Below are 12,245 nucleotides of genomic sequence, written 5' to 3'. Positions count from 1 at the left end.
ATGATACATTATGTGTATATAAGTATGTAAATAAGATGGAAAAGCTGTAGGAAATATGTGGATAAGTCTGATGCATTTATGAAAAGATGTGAACAAACGGACACGACCCTTCGGAATGGTTGTGTGTTTGCCTATAAATACATTCAGAATTTACAGCTTTTAATACACAACAATTCTCTACATATTCTATATACAAGAATAAAGAAAAGTCATATACATATAAGATTCTTCTCCATCAAAAGAATCGAGTAAAGGAAGGCCAAGAGACGATAACATCAACCGCAGCTTATAGGGGAAACATCAAACCGTGGAATACTACCCTACATCAAATTTAAGCTATGGATGGAGGTTGGTAAATCATCTCTTATGTGTTGTATGTGTTATGGTTGAATTACTACGAATCTAGGATATGATCCCGGTATAGAGATCAATAAAGAATGGCTATCACTCACATCAATACGTATAACTTTCTTCTTTTTGGTGGGTAAATAAATATATAAACAAAACTATTTATACACATGCTATTTATACATCCCTCCTATTATAACCTTCATAATTTTCACATTCTCTTTTAATTTCATACATTCTATTTTGTGATCTACCGCGGCGTGGAGACCATTGTCTCCGAGGCTTCCCATAACCGCGCAGCTTCTGCAGCGCTCGATCCTAATTTAGACGGCGAAGCCTCATTGCAATCCGAGAAATACTTTCCATTCACATTCTCCAACCTTGGATCCGTCGCTACATAGCAAGACGTTGCTGCTGCCTGTAAAAAATCACGTATTTCATTTCTTCAGTACATTTATGTTGGGGATCGGTGGTGCACACCCGGACTCCATATTAGTATGATATTGTCCGCTTTAGCCAAAGCACTCACGGTTTTGCTCTTTGGGTACTCTCCAAATGGCCTCATACTAATGGAGAATGAACAAGAGTTGCAAGGATATAAATGGGCTTCCCCAACTCCATTAATATGAGGCCTTTTGGGGAGTACCCTAAGAGTACAACAGTAAGGGCTTTGCCCAAAGCGAACAATATCATACTAATGTGGAGTTCGGGTGTGCACCACCGATTCCCAAAAATAGTATTTACCTGAGGTATAGTCTTCAAAAGCTTAGAAGCCAAAAAGAAAACCAAATCTGCACACACATAAAAAAATGAAATTTTGTAAATTCCATGTAGATATTATTAATTTAAAATATTGAAATTAAATTAAACCTGTAATTAGGCCTTCACGGTCTCTGGTGAGCCTGGTCCTGACGATGCCAGGGTGAACACAATTCGCTGTCACGTTGGCTTCCATTTCCTGCAATTTCAATAATTCGAGTTTAATAAATTTTTGGAGAAAATCCAAGTTGCATGATTTTAGTGAGAAAACAACAAAAAACACTTTTTTAGCAATTAAATAGAAAATAAATAGAAGAAGAAAAAGAACTTGCCCTGAGCCTGAGGGCAAGTTCCTTGGTATGCAAAACGTTAGCCAGCTTGGAGAGTGCATATGCACGTGTCCCATCGTATTCACTGTCACAAAAAAAAAAAAAAATAGAGGGAATATATTTTTTAGTATAGGAACTTTGACAAACTATTATTTTTGATCCGTAACATTTAAAAATATTCAAATATCTTTTGAAGTAAGTCAACTTCGACTTAATATCAATTAAGCTAATTTTTAATTTTTTCGGACAGAAATATCCTTAAGACCATAAAGGACAATCGAGCCTTGTTACTCATTAAAATATTTAATTTCTCCCTCTTTCTTTCTTCTTCCTCTTCTTCCTTCTTTCTTTCTTCCTCAGCAGTGATGACTTCAAGCCCCATGGCAAACACTAGGATATTTATTTCTAAGTTTCATTAGTGTCTATACCATGCAAGGTTTGCACTTGATGAAGATAAATTTTAGGGAAGACAGTGAAATTGCCTAACTCGTTATATTTGATTCACTAGCCTTGAGAGAAAAATCTGTCCAATTCCAATCACTTCACGAGATTGTCAACATCCAAGGAGACCCATATATCAAATTGAACAATGTACACTAAGATTTACGTGAAAAAAATTCCACCAAAACATGAGATTCCTTCTCCCTCTATACGCATTATCAGATATTACTCATCACATAACTATGTCAAGATAAAAAGAACCATACCTATAGAGAAGAGCTTCAGTAATTTCTAACTAAGGTGTTTAGTTCAATGTTCTATTCACTAGCCGTATATGAGATGTGGAAGAAAGAAAGAAGGAAAAAGGGGAAGAGAGAAATTAAATATTTTAATGAGAATAAAAAGACTAAATTGTCTTTCATGATCTTAAGGATATTTCTGTCCAAAAAAAATGAAAAATTAGCTTAATTGATATTAAGTCGAAGTTGACGTACTTCAAATAATATTTTCAAATGTTACAAACCAAAAATGATAATTTGATAAAGTTCATGTACTAAAAAAGATGTTCCCTCAATAAAATAAGATCGACACGAATTATATCAGCATAAAGTCAAACCTATTATAAATGGTAACCCAATTTTTTCTCATTTATATCACTCATCAATCACCTAGCACAGTATCTCCTCGATCCTAGGATTCTTCGCACCACCGATTTAAATGCATGCGGTAATAAATGTCAACCCTTTTTAAACAAACATCAAATAGGAGTACTATACTCTATAAACTATCCTTTTATTCTTCTTCACATCACTTGTAACTCTAAAAAGTTTGAGTACTTTACCACTGACATTGCACAAATAGATTCAATTAAACAATCAAATTTCAATTGAAGCAAGAAGTTGCAATAAGTTTAAAAATTCTTAATGTGTAATTTGTAATCATAAATCTGGTAATAGTATCTATTGAAATGAAAAACAATTAATTTGATAATCATAGAGCGCATGTGTGAGACAAAATCTGAGTTGGAGAGAAGAAAAAAAAACATTTGATACCAACAACAAAGATATATGATTATAATAAAATGGAAAGAGTAATTAATAAAACAGACCTCTTATTCTTGGTAATTAAGGCGAGATAATGGATCATATCACCCGAAAACCAGGTATGAATACTCGAAGACACGTTCACAATTCTTCCTTGCACGCCGCTAGTCTTCGCCGTCTCAGTCATTTTCTTCATCAGTAGCTTCGTTAACAAGAAGTGGCCTAATTAAATATTAAGAAAACAAAATTAAAATCTCATCATTACACATTTACAATTAGCCAATTAGAAAACGAAATTAATTAGTTAAAATACTTACCTAAATAATTTGTGGCAAAAGTCATCTCAATTCCATCCTCGGTAACACCGTGATCGTACGAGAACTTCCCCGCATTATTTCTACAAAAAGAGAATAAAATTGCTTTTAAAATGTAAATATTCATTATTAATAATTAAACAGCACAAAAAAAAGTTAAGAAAATCACATTAGAAGATTAAGAGGCAAATTAAGCGACTCAAACTCGGCGACGAATCGGCGCACCGAGTCGAGTTTACTGAGATCGAGCCCCATGACTATGATTTCGGAGCCAGGAAACTCGGCTAAAATGCGCCCCTTCGTCTCCTCGGCGGCTTTGAAGCTCCGAGCCGGAAGCACAAGGCGCGCGCCGCGCTTCGCCAGCACCCGAGCCGTCTCCGCTCCTATCCCCGACGTCGCTCCTGCAAATCGATCCCCGCAGAGATTTAATTTTTTTCGAACAAATTTTTTTTTCAAAAAAAAATTTGCTAACACGTTAATCGGTGAATTACCGGTGATTATGGCGGTGATAGGGCGGAGATCGGGGCAGATATCGGTGACTTGCTCGGCGGTTGACTTGCTGCTGAAGCCGCTGGCGCCGGCGGTACCGATTAGGTAGCCAATCGTCTCCAGCATGATTTTGTCGAATGAAAAAAAAAAATTGATGGCAAATTGGTGTGTGTAGTGTGTGAGATGGAAAAGTAAAGTACGTAGAAATATGCAAATTGCAGATGAACAGAGTCAACAATCGCAGAGTAGGAAAGAGAAACAGTGGCCTAGGCTTCTTTTTTGTGCAGGTTTTGCAGAGGCGATGCAAATAGATTCAAAAGTTGTATGTATGTATGTATATGTGGGGGTGTGGTACTGGAGGAGGTGGACGCATTTTTATAACCGAGGATTAGTGGGGATTTGGGAATCAATTAAGATAGGATTACATCTTTGTCATTCATTGATTTTAATTTTAAGTTCTTAATCATTGAATGCTTATTATTTTTTTCGCCTCATTTATTTAATAACTGACCTTTTTCTCTGAGCAATTAGAAATACATATAACTTTTGCCTATGATAGTTTCTCGTAAAGACTTTTACCACAGCGAAATTAATGGAAGAAAGATACTTGCTTCATCAGCAAAATGATTTTTATTTTAACATTTACTACTCCTATCTTTTAGTTTTTTTCTTATTTCAGGCAAGGGAATATATCAGCAAAATGATGTTTTATTTTAACACTTACTACTATCTTTTAGTTTTTTTCTTATTTCAGGCAAGTGAATCATAATATTCCCCAATGTGGTGTTCCGTTTTTTAAGATAAAATAACAGTACCAAGATACAATTTAAAATTGAGTTGTGAGATTATTTTAGTCATATGAGTTAGCTATGACTAATTATCCTATGATTATGATTGAATTGTGTGATTGAATCTCATGAACCAAACACATTACATATTTAATCTGAGATACAATCTTGCAAACCAAACACCCCTAAACATTATACTTATATACTCTTGTCCCCATTATATATCTCAGTTTTCTATTTTGGTTCATCCCTTTTTAATTGTCTTACTTCACATTTACTACTTTTAGTAACGAGACTCACATTTCACTAACTCATTTTCTTTACATTACTCCATGCTACTAAAATTTTCAATTGACTTTCCTTTACAATTCTTAAAATCCGAACCGGATTAAAATGAGACACAAATTGAAGACGGAGGAAGTACTCCCTCCGTCCCGTGCTACTTGCACGTTTGCTTTTCGGCTCGTCACAAAGTCCTTACACTATTTATAATTTAAGTTAGAATTAATGCATTTAATTAATATGTTAGTTTAAGTTAAGAGCTCTTTTATTAAGTGATGTCTCATTACACCTAAAATTCTTTTTTAATTACACAAAAAAATCAATCCCAAATTTACGGCCTAAAATGAAAAGTGCGAGTAGCATGGGACGGAGGGAGTATTATATATTTATATCATAAAAATATTTTTATATTATTTTGACCTATCTAATCAAAATAGCAATTTCAGTTCTAAATAAATGAAATCTTTTAAATGAATGGACTCAATATTCAATAACAATACTCACGAAATATATTCTTTCTACCCTTCTTATTTACAAATAACGCATAAAAACACATGTTATTTTAAATTTGGCCTTCTTTTTATGGAACGTAGTATATAAAATTGTGATTCATATTTCACAATTTTTTTTCATTCACTTTCTTTCTAAAACCAATGTCGGATCAAATGAAATTTGATATTGCGGATATAGAGAGTATTTATTTATTTCTACATCTAGTATTAAAAGATAGAGTGCAAGTTGTACTACTAATATACACTTTGTCCATCATTTAAAAAATCATTTTATTGTTTTAGGTATCCACGATTTAATCATTTATTTGTTTTTCACTTTTGGTATACGGACCTCACATTTCATTAACGTATAACACTTACAATTCATTATAGAATTAATACTCTGTAATAGTAGTATAAAAAATGGATCTCACATTCAGCTTATTTTGTCCCTTAACTTTTCTTCACATTGTATATCAATTTTTTAAAACTCGTGTCAAATCAAAATAGCTTTTTGAACTATGGACGAAGGAGTATTTCTTTTTCCAACCTGAGACGAGTAGAAACCGTTGGATATATGTGACAAATAATTTGATTTTGCTTCATTAAAATTTCCCTCATTTTTTACTTATACAAATAAATTACTCCACATCTTTTTATTTTAAGAATCATTCGCATCATATGTAACAAAACACAAAATAAATTATGAATATTACGATCGTTCTGAATAGATTTTGATTGTGAGCCGCTGCCTAGTAATTATATAAGGTCTTCACTGAGTTGGCAAGAACAAAGATTTAAGAGTTTGAGGATTTAATTTAAATTTATAGTATGTACTTGGTTTATTATTATTGGTTTAATTTACTTGCGTATCCGGTTTATTGGAGATAACACAGTTTTATTTGAATAAATATATGTGGCTGAATTTCATTAGTATACTTTTATAATGAAAATCTTTCATACTGTTAATTGTTATTAAAGCCCGTTTTACCAATTAGCATAATCTGCGCCAAATAAACACGCTCTAAAACAATTAGAAATTGATAGTCATATGCTGAGCAAATATTCCCTAATTGCATTGTTACTTCAATAAAATTGGGTTGAGAGTGAGTTGTGATTCATTAAATTGGAATCATAAATAACAATTGTAGACACTGTGAAGTGAGTACTCTAATATAAAAAATGATGATTAAATTTTCAGCAATAAAAGTCCATACCCTGACTTTACTCATTGGTTTAAAAGTCCATACCGAGGGAGTATAGTGATAATCTAAGAGATTAAATTATAATGAATCCGGCATTTAAGAAAAAAGAAAATATGTGAAGCAAGAGAAGGATGGCTTGTGGTTGTCCTATCACAAGTTAGACGAAGGAATGAAAGTTGACAACATGATGCTTAAAACAAGGCATTATAACTAATAACATGCATAAAGAAAAATAGAGGTCTCCAAACCGAACCGAATCGGATGAACCGGCCCGGAACCGTCACCGGCGGTTCCAAACCGGAACTGGAACCGTCGGCGGTGGTTCGAACCGGGACCGGAACCGCCCGAACCGCCGGGCCGGTTCAGGTTTGCAGAATTTGAAGAATCGTAACCGGCGGTTCCGAACCGCCGGTTCGGCGGTTCCCGACACCTCCAGACACCTTTTCAGGCCTACTTCCTAGCATTTTCAGAAACCGCTCCCACGGCCGCCGGTTTGGTCAGAAACCGTTGACGGAAACCGCCGGTTTCGGCCGAAAAAACCGCCGGTTCCGGCGGTTCCGACGGTTCCAACGGCTTTTTTAAAAATTTGAATTTTGAATTTGACGAAAAACTGCCGGTTCCAACTGAAAACCGGCGGTTCCGGCTGTAAATCGGCGGTTCAACCGTTTTTTTCAAATATATATATTTTTTTAATCACAATTTTCCCCTATAAATACCCCCCTCCTCTTCGAGCTCAAGTAAGTTATAATATGTTTTAATTTTTTGTTAATTCATTTTTATTAAATTCATAATTTCATTTTTCAACATCTATGTGTCTATGTGTTTTATTTTTGTGTTAGTATTTTTACTTAGTTGTATAATTTTCGTAGGAGGAAGAAGATCGAAATGCGGCCTTGTTACTTGCCCTCGCCGACGACGACCAACAAGGGGGGCATTCACATTCAGCTTTGCGTTTCGAGTACGATGTGAATCTATCGTCGGACGAAGGCGATGATGGATCGCATCAATTCCCCCCTTCTAGCACCGGCCAAGTTGGCGACAATGATGAGGAGGAGGCCGATCCTCCTCCTTCCGCAGGACGACAAAAGAAAAAGATGCCTCCCAAGTTGAAATCCGAGATTTTCACCAAACATTTCAAGAAGGTCCCGGTGGTAATTTCAAATCCTAATGACCCGACCACTACCGTGGAGACAAGTGAGTTCAAAGCATATTGCAACTATTGCGATAAAGTCTATCCATTTGTTATCGGTAGGGGATATGGTACTCTCCATCGCCATTTGAAGTCAAAACACCCCGTGGAATATGGGCATACTAAGTCCCAAAGCCAAATAAACTTCCCCGCCGGCTCATCGTCTCAAACAGGTACGCCGCTATTTAAATATGATCCGAAAATGTTACCGATGCTATGGTAAGATGGGCGGCAATGAAACATTTGCCGTTAAATTTTTCTAATGACAAAAAATATGAAGTTACTATGCAAACCGCTTTTAATGTTGCTACAAAGAGAATTCCCCCCTCTACTGCTCAAAGATCTAACAACCATCAGTTTTTGACAAAAAACGAGAGGTTGGAAAATTCCTCTCCACCTTGGGGCACAAGGTTAATATTTGCTCCGATGTGTGGACGGATTCTTTCCAACGAAATTCTTACATGGGAATTTCATGTCATTTTATAGACAATAGTTGGTCTTTAAATAAACGTTTAATTGGTTTTAGACAATTTCATTCCCCACACACCGCACAAGCAATTGCATCTTTAATTATTCAAGTTTTGAATGAGTATGAGTTATGCAACAAGATATTTTCGGTTGGTTTTGATAACTCAACCGCTAACACCGCAAGTATAGCCGATTTAATTGCGGATTGCTCCACGGTGATAAGTGGTAAGTATTTTCACCAACGATGTATTTGTCATATTTTAAACTTATGTGTACAAGATGCTTTGTCTTTATGGCAAAGACATATTCAACTTACTACAGCTGTATCCTTGATCCACTGGAAGCCTCAAATTGGCAAGTCGTGGAAGAAGTATTGCCACTAGAAGAAAATAAGGTACACAACTTTTACTTTAGACGTGTTTACTAGATGGAACTACACATATGATATGTTGCAATCTACATTGGAGCATATAGAATATTTAGTTGATTTTTATAGAACTTACCCTGTTGATGATTTATATCTAGCATCTTCTTGTTGGGATCAAAGCATGAGCTTGTTTAAGTTATTCAAAGGTTTTCGAAATGCCACTATTGAGTTATCGGGTGTGTATTATTGCACATCCGTTCGTGTTTTAGAACATTGCATGATCATATCACTTGGTTTTAAAACTGCAATGAAAAATGCCACAAATAATCTTGAGTTAATGTGTGTTTTATATTATATGGTTGAAAAATGGCTCAAGTATTTCAACGAGATCCCCACGGTTTTTTTGTTTGCCAAAGTTTTGGATCTAAAGTGTAAACTAGTTGGTACTTTCAAAATTTTAGAATTTTATTACAACAATTTGGCTTCTATTGATCTTGAACCACTCCGAGCTTTGCAAACTGACGAGGACGACGACAACTACATAAACCTAGCCCAAACATTCCAAATAAACATCCCCCACCTCCCAAGCCTCCAAAGAAGTTTTGAGTTCGACTTGCGGGCTCTCTTTCACGATTACGAAGCCAAGTACAACCGTACCCACCAAGTGAGACCTAGACCCCCCGTCAAACACATAACTTTGGCTTCTTTCAAGTTGATGACCCCGACGCCCAATCCCAATTGGCGGACCTATACGGCTTCAGCAGCGGAGGAAGGACGGCAAATTCGACAAGTGAGTTAGACTTATATTTTGACTCACACTTTTCATTCAATGAGGAAGAAGGAGGTCCCGTTCCCCAATAAATCGACGTCCTAGATTGGTGGGGATCACACGAGAAAGATTTTCCCATCCTTGCATCAATGGCCAAGGAGATCTTTTCGGTTCCGGCTTCCACTATCGCCGTCGAGTCCGCCTTTAGTGTTGGAGGCAACGTCTTGGACGACAGAAAAAGTAGACTCACCGGGCAAAACATGGAAGCCACCATATTACTTGATGATTGGTGCTCCGCCGAAATTAGAGACCAAGAACCGGATTGGAACAATCAAGTAGTACAACCCGACCAAGACTACTTCCCCGACGAAGAAGAGTAGGCGCGCCGCCAATTCCTCCGATCAAGCCAAATAGGTAAGCAAGGTAAGAGAACTACGTGGACTTTGATTCCAAAATGCAATTGAGCATTGATGATACGTAGGCATCTCAACTTAAATTTTAAATTTAAGTTGAGCTCGAGTCCTTTTCCTTTATTTTTTTTTTCTCCCCTTTTGTTTCGAATATGTAATTTGTAAATTGTAATCAAGACTTTAGGTCTTTTGTAATTTATAATTTTTAAGTTGTAATTTGTAAATTTTAAGTTGTAATTTGTAATTTTAAAGTTGTAATTTGTAAATTTTAAGTTGTAATTTGTAATTTTAAAGTTGTAATTTGCAATTTTAAAGTTGTAATTTGTAATTTTGAAATTGTAATGTGTATCAATAAAATTGCATTTGTACATCGTTTTATTCTAATTTTATTATGCAAATATATTTACATTTTTTACTTGAATTTCAAATTTACGATTAAAAAAAAATCGAACCGCCGAACCGGACGAACCGGCCCGGAACCGGATTTGCACGGCGGTTCCGGAGGTTCACGGTTCACAAACCGGAACCGCCGAACCTTGGCCGGACCGGTTCAAGTTCATCCAAATCTTGAACCGGAACCGGCGGTTCCGAACCGTGAACCGCCGATTCCCAAACCGTGGTGACGTCTAAAGAAAAATAGCACTTCTTCTATCCCCTTCACTTCACTTGTCGCTTGCGGTTTACTCCACATATTCTCCTTGAAACTGCTACTGGGCTCAGTATTATTGTTTGAGTGAAATATGATACTTTCAAATCAACTAAGCTAGTTGGATACTACTCCCTCCGTAGAGACATTTCTTTTTGGCATCCGATTCAAGAAAAATTGTATTAAGTGAGTTAAGTAGAGAAAGAATAAAGTAGGAAATGAAAAAAGGTAGAGAGATTAAGAGATAATATAGTAAGAAAGAGTAAAGTAAGTGGGAAGACATGTGTTGACTTTTACTAAAAAGTGAAATGACTCTACTGCTAAGGGATGTACTAAAAAGGCAAAATGACTCAACTACGATGGAACGTAGGGAGTACACTATGTTGTTTGACCCAAATGACTAATATTCTTTAGTCAAGTCTGATCACCTAGCTCTTGTGCGTTATTTGTTTTTTGTTGTCGGTTTTAGCTTTTTGTAAAATTATCTTGTTCGTCGCTCTATGTGGGCTTTGAGTATTTTTTTTCTCAATAAAAAAATTTAAAAGTAATGGTGAAATTAGCGTATGCAGATAATATTTAGGATTATAATTTAAGTGAGTTGTCTGATACTAAAAAGTAGAATTTGGCTATAATTTATGAACGATAATTAATACTAGTATCTTCTTTTATTAATTTTGATAGTTCCGGTAAGTTTAATTTTACGAATAATACAACGTTGCTTGTACGTGAAGGATAAAGAAAATTACATTTCTTTATAACGATAGAAATTATAAAATTTTCTTATTACTCCCTCCGTCCCAAGATAAGCGACTCGTATTCCTTTTTGGGATGTCCCACTATAAGTTAGTCATTTCCCTTTTTAGCAAAAAATTATCTCAATTACTTTATTCTCTCTTCACTCCTTTACTTTTCTCTCTTTCATATTTTACTCTCTCCACTTTAACTATTTAAATATCAATTTGTTAAATCCCTGAGGGGTACTTGTTTTCTCGTAAAAAGTTTTGACCAAAGAAACTCACTAAGGGCTCGTTTGATTAGATGAGTAGAGTAGGAAAAGGATGGAAAATGCTGACGTGGACCTTTCTAACCATCGTTTGTTTGCATTTGTTGTTTTTTATCAAGCCCGTTTGAAAAAACACGGCCCGTTTGAAATTAATGTTAGCTACACATATTCAATTGGTAACTCTAACCCCCAAAAAAGAAGGTTTAGTGAGACAGAGTTTCATTGTTTGAAAAAGACTCCCCCTCTTCTTCCCCTTTTACCCTCTCTCTCCATCCTCATTGTTGCTCGAAGGCCACTGCAAAAACGCAGCAAATACGTCATAGCTGCAAAGAAAACTCCATACAGGTCAGTAAATCCAACCATTTTTGTTGTTGCGTAGACATTCGAGCTCGACGCTCTCCGTCGTGGGTAGATGGTTGTTGTCTGCAACATCTATGAATGACCCCCAATTTGATTAGACATGCAAATGAGATTAGATTTGAATTATATGGTGTTTTATTTGGTACAGGTTCTACAGTTCAATTGTAATTAGGATTGTTACTAAATTCTATTATGTTATTCCCGTTTTTGATGTCTATTTGTGATTTGTACATAAAATGAATAATTTTTCCGTTTTCATTAGCAATTTTTTCCGATCTGGTTTGTATCTTGGTTGAATGGGAAAATTTGACTAGTAGGAAGATGTTTTGAAGGTTGATAACTCAGTATGTTTGCGTAATGTATGTTCATTAAAGCGGTTTGATTAGTCGCAGTGTATAATATGTGGTAAATTTCATTTTTTAGGACTTCGAATTTTGATGAGAATCTCCCAATAGATAAAAGGCATAAGCTAACAGTTACAAATGAATGCAAGTAGTTATGCTTAAGTGTTGTTGGTTGCTCTGTGTTTCAATTGTGTAGAGGC

General features: G+C 35.7%; 1 protein-coding gene across 1 annotated transcript; it reads right to left on the bottom strand.

Annotated features, from left to right (window-relative positions):
- Positions 1-457: 457 nt before the first annotated feature.
- LOC121753843 (short-chain dehydrogenase TIC 32 B, chloroplastic-like) lies at positions 458-4,102 on the bottom strand. The gene is made up of 8 exons (XM_042149109.1): positions 3,726-4,102; positions 3,404-3,635; positions 3,238-3,317; positions 2,986-3,142; positions 1,440-1,521; positions 1,219-1,306; positions 1,093-1,139; positions 458-766 (listed from the first exon to the last, which is right to left on the bottom strand). The coding sequence occupies exons 1-8, from the start codon at positions 3,847-3,849 to the stop codon at positions 599-601; spliced, it is 978 nt and encodes a 325-aa protein (XP_042005043.1). The 5' UTR covers positions 3,850-4,102; the 3' UTR covers positions 458-598.
- Positions 4,103-12,245: the final 8,143 nt, after the last annotated feature.

The sequence above is a fragment of the Salvia splendens genome, chromosome 11, assembly GCF_004379255.2.
Source record: "Salvia splendens isolate huo1 chromosome 11, SspV2, whole genome shotgun sequence".
NCBI classification, from domain to species: Eukaryota; Viridiplantae; Streptophyta; class Magnoliopsida; order Lamiales; family Lamiaceae; genus Salvia; species Salvia splendens.
The sequence above is the reverse complement of the archived record's forward strand: the minus strand, read 5'-3'. Positions and strand labels throughout refer to the sequence as shown.

Excerpts from the sequence above, each read along its gene's own strand:
- LOC121753843 (XM_042149109.1), bottom strand. The coding sequence starts at position 3,849 with ATGCTGGAGACGATTGGCTACCTAATCGGTACCGCCGGCGCCAGCGGC. Across the intron at positions 3,318-3,403 it reads TTGCCTCTTAATCTTCTAAT|AAATAATGCGGGGAAGTTCT; the intron begins GTGATTTTCTTA and ends CTCTTTTTGTAG. Across the intron at positions 1,522-2,985 it reads TTAATTACCAAGAATAAGAG|TGAATACGATGGGACACGTG; the intron begins GTCTGTTTTATT and ends TTTTTGTGACAG.